Genomic DNA, 16818 nt, shown 5'->3' with positions numbered 1-16818 from the left:
TCTTATAGATTGTGGTTGATAATATCAAATATAAACTCCATAGATACCTCTGCTGGTTTCTAAATTTGCATCCAAGAAGATGAAGATTCAGATTAACACTTTAAGTACCAAACTGTGGTTTTCTTACACGGAAGGTAATATACTCTACAAGAGACAAGACTTTATACGTCTTTGAACAACCAAACCAAGTTCCTCACCGACCTGTGAGCTTCACCATCCATGCACCACCCAAGTAGAGCCCCAGAAGCGGTGTAGCTAGGAGCATCTGAGTGACAGGGTCCGTCGAGGGCGTGACCACAGCTGCTACAACCACCGCACCCACCACAACATATTTCCATATTGAAAGCATTTGATCTCCCGACACCACCCCTACTTGTCCAAGGAGTAACTGAATTACCGGAACCTGTAAACGAACAAGAAGCCAGATTCCAAGTGAAGATGTATATCTTTTATAACACACCTGGAACATTTATATTCTCATTGCTACATTACCTGGAAAGAAAGGCCGGTGCTGAACATAAGCACTAGTACAAACTCAAAGTACTGGTCGATAGACCAGAGAGATTCAACCACCCCTTCTGCGTAATTCACAAAGAAATTCAAGGCAGCAGGGGTTAAAACCCAGTAGGAGAAGGCAAGTCCAGCATAGAAGAGCAAGGAGGAACCAAACACAATTGGCCCCAGAAACCTTCTCTCAGCTCGTGTCAGACCAGGAAGTACAAAAGCTATAATCTCATACAGTATCACTGGACTCCCTAGTAGAAGCCCACAATAACCCGAGACCTGCACCAATATAAAGAAGTCATCTTTATTGTTCATTTGAGTATATAATCATTTAGCTTACTAGTCCAAGCGGGCTCTGACCTTCAAAGTTGTGAAGAAAAACTCGCCTGGAGCTAGCTGAAGAAACCGTACACCTTGTGTTTTGACGGGAGCTTCAAGAAACACGATTAGATCTTTGGAGTAGGCGAAGCAACCCGCGATCGCAGCTCCCACAGCCAAAACCGAGACGAATATTCTCTCCCGGAGCTCCTCCAGGTGATCGAATATAGTCATCTCTTTGTCATCAGGGAGCTCATCTTTGGCAGGATACAGAAACTCATAGACCGAACTTGCTTTCTCTTCTTGCTCAAAGGACGCATCTTCCAAAGCTAATGCAACGTTAATGTTTACTAATATATTAAAAGAGTAAACTTTCGAGACAAACATACAAAAAAAAACAACTCTTTCACTACGACACAAACAAGAAACCGGAGTTTAACATACCTGGTCTGTCTTCTAAAGCAGAGCCAACTCCGGGAGTGGTTTCCGTTGGTGAATCTCCGGAATTTTCACCAAAAGCTGACAAGCGAACCACCGGGTCTAACCCTTTGCTACGTCGTCGCGTCACACCGTGTCGGAGTCCACCTTCCTTCAACGAATTGCAGAAACTCACAGTGTAGGGAGGCTTTCTAGGCGAATCGAAACTGAGATTGGTGAGCCGGAAATGGTGGATTAGAGCAGCAGAGCTCGTGCTTGTGCTTGTGCTGCCCATAGCTTCTCTATGTCTTCTCCAATTCTACAAGCAATCCTCTCCTTTGCTTGCTTGCTTGCTTGCTTGCAAGAGCCTCCCGCCTCAGAGAGAACGACTGGCTCTCAGAGAGTTTTACATCGTCTCATGTAAATTTAAAACGACATCGTTTCATGAAAGCAAAGGCCCATATATCTAGAAACGACGTTTAGAGAGCAAAAGCCCATCGCCAGTAAATTTAAAACGACATCGTTTCATGAAAGTAAAGGCCCATATATACAGAAACGACGTTTAGAGAGAAAAAGCCCATTACGGCCCATAAACCTCAGTTAAATCACTGGTTACGATGGTTCACTGAGGACCGAGGGCTGAAGTCATTTTCCCGCCAAATTTTAACGATGGGCAATGAGAATCCGGCGGAGAAAGCCCTAAATCTGATTCGCGGGCGACTCTGCGATCCTACTTTCGTCTTCAGACCGCTTTCTGCTTCTTCAGACAGCAACTACAGGTTTTAATTTCTTTGTCTTCTGTCTGAAAATGCCGTAAATTAGACTCATTTTGATGAACCCTAAAATAAAAATCGTCTCTTTTATGATAGCAAGCTGAAGTTCATTGTGTCGACCTCTGTCACGGAAGGATGCAACAATTCAATCTTGCTTCTGGGCCCTCGTGGCTCTGGAAAAGCTGCTGTATTGATCATCCAACCTTTGTTTCTTTATACTCTCTCCCTCTCCTTTCGTAGCGTTTGATTTTCGTTTTTTTTTAATGATTTTCAGGTGTTGGATCTTGTTGTTGGCGATTTAATGGAAGAGTATCCAGATTCAGTAACATTAGTATGTGTGATTTTGTGCATAAGCCATTTACATTGGGAATTATCATATATTCATCTTGTAATAACTATCACCTTCTGTTGTTGATGCAGATCAGCTTGAATGGACTCCTGCACAGTGAGGATAATTGTGCATTTAAGGTCTGGTAGCTTGAGAGAGCTAGCGATCTCAATCTCTTAGTTAAATTTATATCAATGGATTTCAATATTCACTCTGGGGTTGACGTAATGATGTTTATCCTTGCTATGTTCATCACATTCAAGGAGGTGTCCTTATAGTTTTAGTTCAGGGTGGATTGACGACGTACACTAAGTATATGGGTGATATTCACTGGCTTACATTGATTATTTCAGGAAATTGCTAGACAGTTGTGTATGGAACACCACCTGCTCTTCTCCAAAATGGTATTTGCCATTCTTTTCGCCAAAAGTTTATTATAATCTTCTTGTTGTTTAATTAATGTCGCAATTGGATTGATTCTTTTTTTTTTTCAGGCATCATTCGATGAGAATTCGCAATTCATAATAGCCATGCTAAGGTGAGTACAGTTACCTTGACAGAAAGTATTTTTGGCTGTGTTGATATTCAACCTAGACGAACTGATTGAGATTTTTTTCAGGGAATGTGGACTAGCACATAAGACAATCATCTTTGTGCTTGATGAATTCGACATGTTTGCACAGGCAAGTTACTCGTTTTACCTATGACAAAATAACATTTTAGCTAGAGACCATCCTAAGGTTGATAGGTAGAACAGAACCTTAGACGAGTTAAGGAATTGGACGTTGGTGATTTTCTGTCCACTCACTTATTGTATTTTGGTTATATATAGGGAAAGCAACGGTTGCTGTACAGTTTGCTGGATGCGATGCAATCTGTAACATCCCAAGCTGTTGTCGTCGGTATTAGTTCTCGACTGGTATGATCATGCTTTGTGTTTTAAGATTATTTCTTGTTAAATATTTTATAGAACTCTGGTTCAAAATCTTTTAATATGCAATCTCTCACCACAGGACGCTGACCAACTCCTTGAGAAAAGGGTGAGATCTCGCTTTTCACACAGGAAAATTTTGTTTCTTCCTCCATCTAGGGAAGAAATTGACAGGTAATGAACAGCTTCTTTTCTGTAATATGCAGAAAACGTTTGTCCGATGAACTTGTTTTACTAATAGGATTATCTTTCCAGTTTATTGGAACACCTGCTTTCTCTACCAGCAGACTCTAGCTTCCCCAGTGGATATGTTTCTCAGTTCAATGAAAAGATTAAGGTTCTAATACTCACGCCCCATCAGTACTATGCCATGCATATGTCAATTCTTGTTCTGAAAAACTGCTAGTTTCCAGTTGAGAATATTTTTTTTCAAATGCGTAATGTGCAGAATATAACATCAGATACGAGATTCAAAGACATGCTGAAGACATTTTTAAATGCCAATTCTACTGTCAACAGTTTGCTGAAGTTTATGTAAGTTCTTCATTTCCAAGAGTGAGCTACTTTCTTGTTTAAATAAATATCATTTTCTCTGTGTTGAGGCTCTCTCTCTTGATGTTAGATTCCGCGCTGTTTCTTCAATGAATTTGGAATCTGGCCTCCTCTCTCTTGAGAACTTCAAAACAGCACTTTCAAGTATGCAAAGGCAACCAAAATTGGAAGCCGTCAGAGGTATAATAAGCAAACCATAAAAGTTTTTTGCTTATACATTTTCTTCGGGGAGATAGTTTAATCAATTGCACTACTATGTTTGTTGAGCAGATTGTTCCATACTGGAGCTTTATCTTTTAGTATGCATGAGGAGGTTAGAAGTGAAAGAGCAAAGCTCATACAACTTCATCAGTGTGATGAAAGGTAACCTGTTAATTAAATTTGGTTTAAGAAATAATGCGGGCTGCGCCACAATGGAAATAAATTGGGATTCTATGTGTTTTTCAGAGTATAAGACGATACACGATTCTTTTCAGACCTCAGACTTCTACGCACAAAATGTCTGCCTACGTGTAAGTGTATAGCTCTTATGAAATGTCACGGTTTGAATATGGTGGTGTATCTAAATTGCTGGCGTGACAGGCATTTGAGCACCTGAGAGAGCGAGAAGTTATATGCTACGCAGAGAATAGAGGACAGTCTCAGGCAGGTGAGTACCGTTCCATGAAGCTTTTAATATCGGCCTCTGAGCTTCATCAAGGAATGAGATCTCATGCCTGTTGCCCCGTAAGTCTCCATTTTCCTAGCTTTTATTTTTGTCAGCTGACTTCACTTGGTGATTTCTTTTTCTTTTTCTGCTGCAACAGGCCATTCTTCTCAAGTTATTGGACCATTGATCTCTCTGTGTTTTACTGTCCCTTAGAAATAAGACAGTTCTTTAATGACCATGTATGTGTATGTTTATTCATGGTGAAGCTACTCTGTTTAGAACCAGTCTTCAGTTTTGCTATGCTGTGCGTTTTCTCCACCTGTCAGTTACATCTATGTCTAGATGGAGAGAGTATGTCAACTTAAGACTCACTTGCTCAATATCCGATTACAAACAACGGTCTTCTTACAACCTACAAGATTTACAAGTGGGCAACTTCATCTACAACACTCAACCTCATCTTATAAAGTCTCCACCCGATCTTAGAATTACACCATATGCTAAAAATTGCGACAGTCAACAGAGGCATCTCAATGCTCACATTAATTCACCACATCCAGATCAAATCTCTTATGTGTGTGTGCTTGCACCACGGAGTTTACTCTCCAGCCCCACCCTTCAACCCCATCTGGTCGCATGCCTCACAAATGCTCCGAGATAATCCTTTTTCTTCCCACTTTTACTTTCAGGTTAGCCCAGGAAATATTTGGACTCCATAAAATCGCCGCCTTCTTGTTGTCTTCTAGGTGATTGAACTCAGCAAAAGGCAATCAGAGGTGAACCTTCTTGCTTCTCTTCAGCAGGTTTGACATATGATTCACGTGCTCATGGCTTTCCTTAGCCCCACCCATCAGCCATCGTATAGCTTCAGCTGCAGCATCCTTCTCAGCAGTCTTCTTGTTGCTGCAAGGTTGTCCCATTATTTGCGTCCCGTTAAACTCTACTGTGGATTGGAACTTGCTGTTCTTCAACTGCTTTGTCTTATACATCGGTGCTGCATGACCAGCCCTTGTGAGCATTGTTTGGAGCTGACTCTTGGAATTGTCACCCCCCGGCCCACTTTCGGTCCTTGAAACCAATGTCGGTTGTGTTGACACCGCCGACGTTCCTAAAGGCTTAAGTGCTTGCCGACCAAACACAAAGCTCCCATCACATCTATCCTCAGAGACCAATAACCTTACAGCCAATAAGAGGTCACGGTGTGCTTGAATATCCATTTTAGGATTAAGTAACTGAAAAGTTATTGAAAAAATATTCATAATTCAGATGTTTTTTCACTGACCAGATCTGTAAACACAGTTGAAATACACAAACAGAGCTGACTAGTTTTGAGATATTATGGAACTCACTTTGCTCTGTATCAGCTCGTCAAGCTCTTTCTTCAAGGTCTGGTACATCTCTGCAACAGCAGGTTTCATGAAAAAATCCAAGTATCCTCCCAACATTTTGAGGTGGCCATCCTACCAAAAACAAAAACAAGAGGTTGGCGATAAAATTTTATGTCAGTCCTGTCTGTCAACAAAGTAACAGAAGCACACGCAAAAAAACGATAGGCAGAGAAGCTCACAAAATCTCCTTTGGAAACGCTACCGCCAAAGAGGATAAGCACAGAGTCAGACACAGCTGTTGAATCCCTCACGAATATAGAGTTCACTTTTATCTTCTCGTTGAAAACCAACCACGGATATGGTATTTTTGTTTCCCGAGCATTTACAGAATTCTATAGAAAAAGAAATGTAATAAATTTTCAACGAACAGTAGTGTTTCGTAATACTCTCATTAATTTTTTTCTGGATGGAAGCATACCGAATAAAGAAGAACTTGGCCATCCTCCATAGTCTTCAAGGAAAATGCTCTCTCATTATGCTGCATGATTCATATAAATAAATGCTCAATAATGCACACAGCTGAATAGAAGAGAGAGCAGGACAGGAGAAGTACTAACCACAACCGAGCAGATTCCTGGATACAATCCATAGCAAATAACTGCTCGGGTAAGATTCTCATCATTCCCTCCTGACTTGCAGGTCGCTGGAGTTCCATCTATTAATCCGGTATCCTTGAGTAATGAGAAGAACTCTTTTCGGAGAGAATCAACAGCTCTCATCGACTGTATTGAGAGAAAGTTTTTCCAGCAGTAATCATAAACCCCAGCCTCTTCCTCAGCTCTTTTATACCCTTCATATGCCCGAACAAGTGCAAGATGATCACTGTGATCACGTGAAAACTGGGATTTGGCGGCTTCTGCGAGCTGTGAGAGTTAAAAGCAAAACATCATATTTCAAGACGAGATGTCTTTGAGTTTGGGTAAAACAAGAGACCAATAGATGAGTATAGAGTGCTAGATATACGTAGTTAAGCTGCATTTAGTTTTATACATGGTGGGATGACTTACATCCTTCTTGTCCAGAGGTGTCAAGAAAGGATCTCTCACACTCAGGCCAGCCGCAACAGTCAATATGGTATCAAGGCAACCTAGAATAGCTCCTAGTATGAGCATTTTTCCAAGCTTTGGCTCCATGGGAAGCTTCGCCAAATAACGACCTGCAACAAATTTCAGCCACATGAGATAAACTTTAGTCCTGCTACTCAAAAGTGCTATGATTCAGATGAAAGCATTTTACTTCTTACCTAGAGCTGTGAGCTGTTCATTCTCATCCAATGCCCCTATTGTCTTAAGATATTCAATGGCCTTTTGAACCTGCGGGCAAAGTAGAAGAAACCATACATGAAGCAAACGAAATTAGACTGAAGATATTACTATTTCACTGAGTGCTTTAAGGTTGGTTTAAAGCAACCACCTTAACATAAGTAAAGTTCTAAATAAGAACATCTAACCATACCGCCAATAGTTCTGGAGATTGCAGTGCCCTTGATAAGAACTCAGATATGGTTCCGAAATTTAAGCTTTTGATTTGTAGACACAGTGACTGTAAAGGCGTTCTCAAAATTTCAGGCAACTGATATTCTGCAAAAGCATCATATAGGCACTTTGGGTACAGATGGTAACACTGGCCAGGTTGAACACGACCAGCTCTTCCTCTTCTCTGCAATCACAAACAGAGCATGAAAATCAACACTAAAGATAACTAAATGCAAGCTCAAAGAATTAAGAATGTTGGTATTTGGAAAATGGATACTGATACTAAATTATAATAATCAGGTGTATATAAAATGTAACTGCGCATAACACAAACAAATAAAATCTAATAAGTGGTATATCTACGTCTACGTAAACCGTATTACTACTCCATGTCCCTATGACCCATTATGAATTAATGGGGAAATGGCTTTGCAGCCTTACGAACTATGAAATAATATTATTTGATCCTCGAAAGCTATCAAGTCTGAACAACTAGCAATACCTGCTGAGCTGAAACCTTGGAAATCCACGAAGGAAGCAAACACGGGGTGTTATTCAATGCATCATAGGATGTCTCTTTTGCCTTTCCACAGTCGATAACAAAAGCAACATCATTGATCGTGATGCTCGTTTCAGCGATATTAGTGGCCAGAACTATCTTTCTCACTCCACTTGCAGGTTCTTCAAATATTAACCTCTGCATCAATTCCAAAATAAAGTAAACAATAACTGATAAGTATGATTTCACCCGTACAAACGTTCCGGTTGCAAAGGGAAGAGAATATGATAACAGCTCTGCAAAGGATGAACTTGCATTTCTTTTTCAAACAATCATTATACAATGCAGACTACAATTAACACGGATCAACTACAATAGTGATATTCTACTAATACTAGCATAAGATGCAAGTAGTCATCAGAAGAAAAAGTTATAATCACCTGCTCAAAGCTTGCCATAGAACCATGGCAAGCAAGCAACATAACCCGGTTTGGATCGCTAAAGATTGGATGAATCTGGAGTTTATCTTTCAGAGAGCTGATATCATCCCATCCAGTCATAAAAACTAAAATACCACCAGGCCTCTCATTCTCACATATATGGCAAAGGAGAGATTCTATAAGATTAAAACCAATACAATCAGGATTCCAACAAGATAAAGAGACTCGAGTCTCAGGGCTAAACTCCTTGAAATCAGCCGCTCTCAGTGCATCCTGTTTACATAAGGGAAAATATAAATGAGGACCAAAAACGTACAACAAAACAAAAGTAGACCGAAATTCTATTTCTAATACCTCCACAACAGACGCAATTTGGCTCTTCCTTTTTCTTGGGATCTGTTTGTTCATCTTCCACAATCTTTCTTGACCATAATCATCAATTTGATTGTACGGAGTCAATCTGTACCTGGACATCTCCAGAATATCCTCTAAGAAATAACTACCAACTGGATACGTAAAGCCCTATAGTGAGGAAGAAAATAAAAGTAAAATATATTAGATCACTGGGGCTAAAGCCGCTAATCATCCCATAAAGATCAAATAGTCATTTCCTACTTACTGGAATGTGAATTACACCTGCCCCACCAAAGTATGACGAGAAAAGCTCAGCATCTAAAGTTGCACTCATCAGAATCAGCTTAAGCTCTGGGCGGCGAGGTAGGAGATCTTTAAGAATGATAAGCAAGAAATCTAAAACACAAAAAATAATACAGTAAGATAGTCGCATTCCAGCTAAGCTCAAAACGTGGTGCTCCCTGACAAGACAAGTATACCTTCATTCATTCCACGCTCATGAATTTCATCGACGATAACATGAGTAACTCCTCTTAAACTTCGATCTACCAACAACCTTCTCAACAAAATGCCTGTGGTGCAAAACAGTAGCCGCGTATCTCTTCCTCTAACACCTTCCAATCGAACTTTATATCCAACCTTCACAAAATTACGGGGAAGAAAACAAGAAAGAGAACTTAATCAGTTAATAGAGTGAGAAATTCCAAATATAAGGCTCCGAGGCAACTAGAAGTAGGAAAACTCACGGATTCACCCAACGGCTCTCCTCTCTCGCAAGCAACCCTCTCCGAAACAGACATAGCAGATATTTTTCTTGGTTGAGTACATATGATACTGCATAAAGCTCCACGGTTTGCTTCAATCTCCGATTCTAAAATAAACTGTGGAATTTGTGTGGTCTTGCCACAACCTGTTTCTCCAGAGACAACAATAACCTGACATACCAAAAATGATGTGAGTTATCGAAACAAATACAAAAAACCAACAAGACTGTCAAGTTGATATTCAATTTTCGATTGTCTGCTTGGCATACCTGGTTTTGTGATATCGCTGACAGTACCACATCCCTCTGCTTATATGCAGGGAGACATCTGCGACATTCCAGCATTCTTTGACCTTCTACGGATTTCTAATCAATAAAAGAAAATTTAAAACTCAACACAACGAAAACGAATAGGAGGGGATGATTAGTCAAAATGAAGGACCTAACATAAATAGATAGGTGACAATGCCTAACCTCCCAATAGTCTTGTCGTTCACGCAGCTGTAAACTCCTCTGCCAAAGAATGTTGTCCAGCGCCGTCTTGCTGGCAGCCGGGAGCTCAGGTTGCTCAAGAAGCCCTTCATCGGTGGCCATACTGCTTGTGCTACTAGTTCTTGAGAAGGAATTCGCAGGGATACCATTCGTCCTCTTTGATTTTTTACTGAGGTGTTCTTTGAGGTAAGCATCAACTCTTTTTACAAGGTCCGTATGCACACTCACCTATCAATTTTGTTTTTTTTATAACTTTTCTAAGAAACCATAAGAAAGATAAGCTTACTATTGTATAAGTCCAAGAGAAGAAGGCTCAAGAGGAGAGTAGATATTACCTCCCTCAGAGGTCTCTTGTCATCAAGATCAAACCTATAGTTGGGGAGTGGGATCTTACTGAACACAACAACCTTAGCATATGCTTGACTGCACAAAATAAAATAGACTCTCTTGTGAGAAACAACCACCGGCTAGAACCTAAACCAAGCATAGAGTGTGACTGATTGACAATATGGATGGCTTACCTATACAATCCAAGACTTGTAGCGAGTGCAGCAAGTTTATCAAAATCCCTTCGATCTTTCTTCTCCCTGGAAATAACTTCTTGCTTTACAGGATCGCGCAAAAGCATAGACAAGTTCCTTCTCCATTCACCCAAGTTGGCACAATGAAATGCAACCTGCAAACGCGTATCTCTGACTCGGTGAGTAATTAAAGGAAGCAACTTGCAAGAGGTCTTTAACTCAAACTGGATTTCAAGAACATGTAACTCAAAAACTAAGTAATTCGCCATTGAAGGAGCCTCAATAAGCTCAATTGCTCCTTAAAAAAAACGAATTTTGAGGTCAACCCGTTGCAAGAGAAGATGAGAAAGAGAGAAGTTACCGGCTCAGGGAGTGAAGCAACCTCGGAAACGCTGTCATCGTAGGCCGAGACAAAGCGAGTGGGCAAGAGCGGTGGCTTTTGAGATTGCGTGTGGGGGAGAGGAAGAGGATGAAAGGCGTAAGCTGGAGGGGTGGAGCGAAGTCGCTGGTGAGGCGGAACGTAGAGGGAAGGAGGAGGAAGACGATCCTTCATCGGAGAAACCAAAGCAAAGGAGCAAAGCCGTTCTTCTTTTATGCGAGAGATCTCCGGCGAAAGGATTAGACTTTACTTACTGGACTCGCCGTGGCGACAACTAATCAGTTTTACCAAAATACCCCTCTCAACTCCCTGTATTTTTAGCAAGTCAAATCCCAGAGGGAAAGATGAGATTGATTTAGGATGATTTCAAGTTTCCTTATTACGCTCTCTTTATTTTGTGACCAAATTTAAACAAATGAGCAGGTGTAACCAAGCCCAGCCCAATTAAAATCTTCCAAAACTAACTGAAGTTTTCAGTTTTATTTTGGTTAGAATTCAAGCTACTTTGGTTCCTTTAGTTTATTTGGTTTAACATTTGGTTAGTTTGATTAAATATTATTAGGATTGATATGGTTTTGTTAAACTAAACCAATTGTTTGATCAATAACCAATAACTGGATTTCTAAAATATGTCAACTTGAGTCAAACTTATACCCGAACTTAAGCTAAAACCATTGTTTTGAAAACCGGATCATCTGGTCGGACCAGTCGGACCATGACTCGACCTTCTAATAGATTCCAATTGTATTAAAAATCAGATTTGAATTAAACCGGCAAACCCGGTGAAAAATGGGTGAAACTCGCTAAAACCGGTGATACGATTTGATATTAAAATTTGGTTTTCTTAAATTTAAGTTAAAAATATAAAACACTGAAAATTTTTTAAAAAAAAATATTCATAAGAAACAATATTGTTTTTTAATATTTATCTAAATAAATTATTTTCCATTATATTTAATATTATTTTTCGAGTTTTCATTTTATTTTCATATCATTGTTAGATTCTAACAATGATATAAATTTTATAAAAATAGTTTTATAATTATACATATATATTTTTACTTAATCTAAATTAAATTAAACTTAAAAATCCGGTTGAAAACCCAAATACAATGTCGAATCAATGTCCGATCCGGTTTTCAAAACATTAGCTAAAATCTAAAAAAAAAGTTCGGTTCGGATAAAAAAAAAACGGACACCTATCTCTGACTCGGGCCTCATGAGTGTGAAAGAGAGTGGAATGGTCGGAGACTCCCTTTTCTTATTAGCTGGGCTAGGAAGAAGTGCACAAATAAATCGTAAAATGGGGGACAGCGGGTGATCAGTTATTGGGCCAAATGACAATGGGCTCGGTTGTTGTTAAAGATGCATGTTACAAGATAAGCCCATGACGACTTGGCACATTGCCTGTAAATCTGTAATTTCTCACGCTGTATTCTTCATTATGTTAGAAAAGCACGCATGATGATTGATGGTGATGGTCCTGATGGATATACATACGTCCAAATATTGGTGTTACTTGTAACATGTCAGGAATATGTAAAAGAGGTGAACAAGCTAAGAAGATTGCAAGTGATAGAATAAGGAAACCAGATTACACAGATCAAGCAAATCACCTAAATCATTGTCCATTAACTTCCGCATCTTCTCTGTATATTGTAGATTAACTTCTGTATATTCTCCCTTGTACATCACGTTCATTCTCTGTATATAAACAGACCTTGTATCATCAATAAGAATCATCCTTTCATACCAATTCAATATGGTATCGGAGCTCTAGGCTCAACGCCTTCCAAAACTATCTTTCTCTTTCTTTATTCTTTTTCTTCCTCTGCAATTCTTCATCTCTCGTCTCTGATTTTCCTCTTTTCTGGGTTTATAATCATGTCTGAATCAAGTGCAGAGAGAACATCTGTGTTCAATACTCAAGATCCACAGAGCACACTCCTCTCCGTTAACATGTCGAGTGTTACTAAACTCACGAATCTCAATTACTTGATGTGGAGTCGACAGGTCCGTGCTTTGCTTGAAGGCCATGAACTCCAACACTTCATCGAGGAGACAAACGTAGCACCACCGATGACAGTCATGATTGATGGAGTCTCTTCTCCGAATCCTGCGTATGCTCCATGGCGACGTCAGGATCGTCTTCTCTACAGCTCAATGATTGGATCTATCTCTCTCCCGATTCAGTCAGTGGTCTCCAGCGCTAATACGACCAAAGAAGTCTGGTCCACTCTCGCCACAACCTTCGGTAATGCATCTCGTGGCCATATCAGACAGTTGAAACTTCAAATTGAACGATGTACCAAGGGAACACAAACCATCAGCGATTATCTCTGACAAATCAAATCTAAAGCTGATGATCTTGCACTTCTGGGAAAACCTATGGATCATGAAGATCTCACTGAACGGATCCTTGCAGGTCTTAGTGAAGACTACAAGCCCGAGATCGACGCTATTCACGGGAGAGACACTCCTATCCCATACACTGAGTTGTATGAACGTTTGGTTAACAGAGAAGCAATGATCCTCTGCACTGATACTGCTGCTGCAACTCCAATTGTGGCCAATGCTACTGACGCTCGCCCTCGACATCAGAATCGCAATAACAACTTTACTTCACACCGCTCCAACAACAACACTTCGTCTCAGACACGTCAATATGGTAACAACAACACAAATCAAGCTCGTTTTTCTAAACCATATCTCGGCAAGTGTCAAGCATGTGGAGTCCAAGGACATAGTGCCAGATTTTGTCCTGAGTTTTGTATGGTCAGAGGCACTGCTTCACCCACATCGTGGTCACACCAACCACAACCACAAATGCAAACTTCTCAGGCTTGGCAACAACCCACGCACTTTCAATCATGGAGACCTCGTGCCAATGCTGCAATGATGTCTGATTCATCAACATGGCTTCTAGACTCAGGTGCTTCTCACCATATGACGTCTGATCTGGGAAACCTCGCTGCTCATAATCCGTATGCTGGTAGTGATGATGTGCTCTTTGGTGATGGCTCGGCCTTACCAATTACGCACTCTGGTTCTTTTTCTGTTCCTTCTTCAACGAAACCTTTTTTCTTTAATAATGTTTTATGTGTTCCTTCTCTTGATAAGAATTTAATCTCTGTTTTTCAATTGTGTAAGACTAATGGTGTTGCGGTTACCTTTACACCGACATACTTTCAGGTCAGGGATTTGGAAACGGGGGCTCTTCGTTTGGAGGGCACACCTAAAGCCGGCACGTATGAATGGCCTAAGTCGCAGTCTTCTACACCTCCATCTCTTGCTTTTGCTTCCACAGTAAAAGCTACCTTAACAGATTGGCATTCTCGTTTAGGCCATCCGGCATCATCTATCTTATCTAAAATCATTTCTCAGTTTAGTTTACCTGTTTCTTCGAATGCTTTAATGGCTCAGCCTTGCTATGCTTACTCTAATAATAAAATGCATAAGTTACCTTTCACAACTTCATCTTTAAAATCATCGCAACCACTAGAATTTGTTTTCTCTGATGTGTGGACTTCACCGATTATTTCAGTAGATAGTTTTAAATATTATGTAATTTTTGTTGATCACTTTACTCGATACACTTGGTTGTATCCATTAAAGCAGAAATCACAGGTTTCTGAAATGTTTACAAGGTTTAAAAGCTTGGTTGAAAATCGATTTCAATGCAAGCTAAGAACCTTATATACCGACAATGGGGGTGAATACATTGGTTTAAGGACGTTCCTCTCTAGTCATGGTATATCTCATATGACCAGTCCACCGCATACACCCGAGCATAATGGCATTGCTGAGAGACGTCATCGACATATTGTCGAGACTGGTCTAGCACTTTTGTCTCATGCTTCAATGCCACGGTCATATTGGACCTATGCCTTTGGTGTGGCTGTGTATCTAATAAATAGAATGCCAATACCTAATCTGAATTTTAATAACCCTTTTCAAAGTCTCTATGGTTATCCTCCGAATTTTGAAAAATTAAGAGTCTATGGGTGCCTTTGTTTTCCTTGGTTAAAGCCTTACAACTCACATAAACTAGAAGCTCGATCCACACCTTGTGTGTTTCTAGGTTATTCTCCTTCGCAGAGTGCGTATTTCTGTTTAGATAGAAGTACTAACAGAGTTTATACCTCACGACATGTCATGTTTCATGAGAATGTATTTCATCACCAATTACAGTGCGGGATGATACTCTTGGCGTGGATCATGGCACCTCCTCTTCTTCTCCCTTAGTTACTCTTATTCCGCAGATAAATGGTCATCACTCTCCGAAGATCACTCCTGCACCAGTGGCACTATCACAACCTCCAGAACAGACCTCATCTGCTTCTGAGAACCCATCGTCATCAACAATACCTCCGGTTGCAGATCTTCAACCACAGCCATCAACTAATGACGTAACTTCTACTCCAACACAGCCGGAAGTTACAGAAACAGTAACAGTAACAGAACAACCTCCTCCACCACCAGCTCAGCCAGTTCGCACCAGCAATCGCATCAAGAAACCTGTCCAGAAGCTCAATCTCCACACAAAGATTTCACCAGCCTCAGAAACAATTCCTAGAACAGTGGCAGAGGCTTTAAAAAGCGAAAAGTGGCGTAAAGCCATGCTTGAAGAAATAAATTCTCATATTCGAAATCATACATGGGATTTAACTAACTTTGTTGCTGCTGCTAATGTTGTAGGATGTCGATGGGTGTTCACAATCAAGCGACGACCTGATGGCACAGTAGAGAGATACAAGGCCCGACTCGTAGCAAAAGGATACACCCAAAGGCCCGGCATTGATTATCAAGACACGTTCAGCCCGGTTGTGAAACCAGCTACTATTCGCATAGTCCTCAGCACCGCTGTTACTCGTCAATGGCCTCTGCGTCAACTTGACGTTAACAACGCATTCTTACAAGGCAATCTCGATGAGGAGGTATATATGATGCAACCACAAGGATTTCAAGACAAAGACAATCCTGGAGCAGTTTGCAGACTTCGTAAAGCTATTTATGGCCTTAAACAAGCGCCACGGGCATGGTATAATGAGTTACGGAGCTTCCTGTTACAATCCGGTTTCAAAAACTCTGTCGCTGATGCCTCTCTTTTCATCTATAACCGGGATGGAATTCTGCTCTATATGCTCGTCTATGTTGACGACATAATCATCACGGGCAACAGTCCTACACAAATATCACGGTTTATTCAATCCTTATCTACTCGTTTTTCATTAAAAGATTTGGGTGATCTCACCTTTTTCTTAGGTATTGAAGTCAGTAGAACTTCTGCAGGCTTACACTTAACACAAAGTCGGTATATTGCAGATTTATTACATAAGGCGAACATGACTAATGCTAAAGCAGTTGCAACACCAATGGAGTCTAATTCTTCGCTGACCCTACTCTCTGGCCATCAATTGGACGATGCTACAGAATACCGCACCATTGTTGGGAGCTTACAATATCTTTCCCTCACCCGACCTGATATCTCCTTCTCCGTCAACAAATTATCTCAGTTCATGCATAGACCCACGACTGAACACTGGTCTGCTGTGAAACGAGTACTTCGTTATCTGTCTGGAACTCAGTCTCGTGGAATCTACTTCCCTGCCAGCAACCAGAATGATTTACATGCTTTTACTGATTCCGACTGGGCAGGAAACAAAGACGATTACACATCCACAAGTGCGTACATTGTCTACTTTGGAAGCCATCCCATAGCCTGGTCATCCAAGAAGCAAACAGGGGTCGCTCGTTCTTCCACCGAGGCGGAGTATCGAGCTATCGCATCCACCACTTCAGAGCTTTGCTGGATATCATCGCTCTTAACTGAACTTGGGATCTCTGTCTCTACCAAACCGGTACTTTACTGTGACAATATTGGTGCAACGTATCTTGCTGCAAACCCGGTTTTTCATTCGCGAATGAAACACATTGCTTTGGATTATCATTTTGTTCGGCAGTTTGTTCAGAGTGGTCAACTTAGAGTAACTCATGTCAGCTCCACTGATCAGTTAGCTGATGCCCTCACAAAG

At 40.7% G+C, this 16818-nt stretch overlaps 3 protein-coding genes across 3 annotated transcripts; 1 reads left to right on the top strand and 2 right to left on the bottom strand.

Moving 5' to 3' along the window:
* Positions 1-64: 64 nt before the first annotated feature.
* Positions 65-1670, bottom strand: LOC106401692 (sec-independent protein translocase protein TATC, chloroplastic). Its single transcript, XM_013842251.3, has 4 exons — positions 1267-1670; positions 865-1151; positions 493-783; positions 65-403 (listed from the first exon to the last, which is right to left on the bottom strand). The coding sequence occupies exons 1-4, from the start codon at positions 1532-1534 to the stop codon at positions 194-196; spliced, it is 1056 nt and encodes a 351-aa protein (XP_013697705.2). The 5' UTR covers positions 1535-1670; the 3' UTR covers positions 65-193.
* Positions 1671-1858: 188 nt separating this feature from the next.
* Positions 1859-4852, top strand: LOC106401468 (origin of replication complex subunit 4). Its single transcript, XM_013841991.3, has 16 exons — positions 1859-2018; positions 2109-2199; positions 2287-2343; positions 2433-2480; positions 2694-2744; positions 2835-2878; positions 2960-3023; positions 3173-3259; positions 3354-3445; positions 3527-3608; positions 3720-3805; positions 3894-4003; positions 4094-4186; positions 4271-4335; positions 4406-4549; positions 4630-4852. The coding sequence occupies exons 1-16, from the start codon at positions 1909-1911 to the stop codon at positions 4657-4659; spliced, it is 1254 nt and encodes a 417-aa protein (XP_013697445.2). The 5' UTR covers positions 1859-1908; the 3' UTR covers positions 4660-4852.
* LOC106401467 (DExH-box ATP-dependent RNA helicase DExH5, mitochondrial) lies at positions 4827-11161 on the bottom strand. The gene is made up of 19 exons (XM_013841990.3): positions 10766-11161; positions 10405-10559; positions 10219-10306; positions 9866-10111; positions 9662-9757; positions 9375-9563; positions 9108-9267; positions 8894-9024; positions 8629-8796; positions 8275-8547; positions 7838-8032; positions 7316-7519; positions 7104-7173; positions 6868-7016; positions 6418-6723; positions 6279-6338; positions 6040-6192; positions 5822-5932; positions 4827-5704 (listed from the first exon to the last, which is right to left on the bottom strand). The coding sequence occupies exons 1-19, from the start codon at positions 10955-10957 to the stop codon at positions 5243-5245; spliced, it is 3408 nt and encodes a 1135-aa protein (XP_013697444.2). The 5' UTR covers positions 10958-11161; the 3' UTR covers positions 4827-5242.
* Between the last annotated feature and the right edge of the window lie 5657 nt (positions 11162-16818).

Source organism: Brassica napus, chromosome A6, assembly GCF_020379485.1.
Source record: "Brassica napus cultivar Da-Ae chromosome A6, Da-Ae, whole genome shotgun sequence".
NCBI lineage: Eukaryota > Viridiplantae > Streptophyta > Magnoliopsida > Brassicales > Brassicaceae > Brassica > Brassica napus.
The sequence above is the reverse complement of the archived record's forward strand: the minus strand, read 5'-3'. Positions and strand labels throughout refer to the sequence as shown.

Coding starts and splice junctions, on each gene's coding strand:
- LOC106401692 (XM_013842251.3), bottom strand. CDS start 1,534: ATGGGCAGCACAAGCACAAGCACGAGCTCTGCTGCTCTAATCCACCAT. Junction 1,152..1,266: donor TGCTTTAGAAGACAGACCAG/GTATGTTAAACT, acceptor ACGTTGCATTAG/CTTTGGAAGATGCGTCCTTT. Junction 404..492: donor GCACCGGCCTTTCTTTCCAG/GTAATGTAGCAA, acceptor GTTCGTTTACAG/GTTCCGGTAATTCAGTTACT.
- LOC106401468 (XM_013841991.3), top strand. CDS start 1,909: ATGGGCAATGAGAATCCGGCGGAGAAAGCCCTAAATCTGATTCGCGGG. Junction 2,344..2,432: donor ATCCAGATTCAGTAACATTA/GTATGTGTGATT, acceptor TTGTTGATGCAG/ATCAGCTTGAATGGACTCCT. Junction 2,745..2,834: donor ACCTGCTCTTCTCCAAAATG/GTATTTGCCATT, acceptor TTTTTTTTTCAG/GCATCATTCGATGAGAATTC.
- LOC106401467 (XM_013841990.3), bottom strand. CDS start 10,957: ATGAAGGATCGTCTTCCTCCTCCTTCCCTCTACGTTCCGCCTCACCAG. Junction 10,307..10,404: donor ACAAGTCTTGGATTGTATAG/GTAAGCCATCCA, acceptor TATTTTGTGCAG/TCAAGCATATGCTAAGGTTG. Junction 8,033..8,274: donor CTATGGCAAGCTTTGAGCAG/GTGATTATAACT, acceptor GAATTGATGCAG/AGGTTAATATTTGAAGAACC.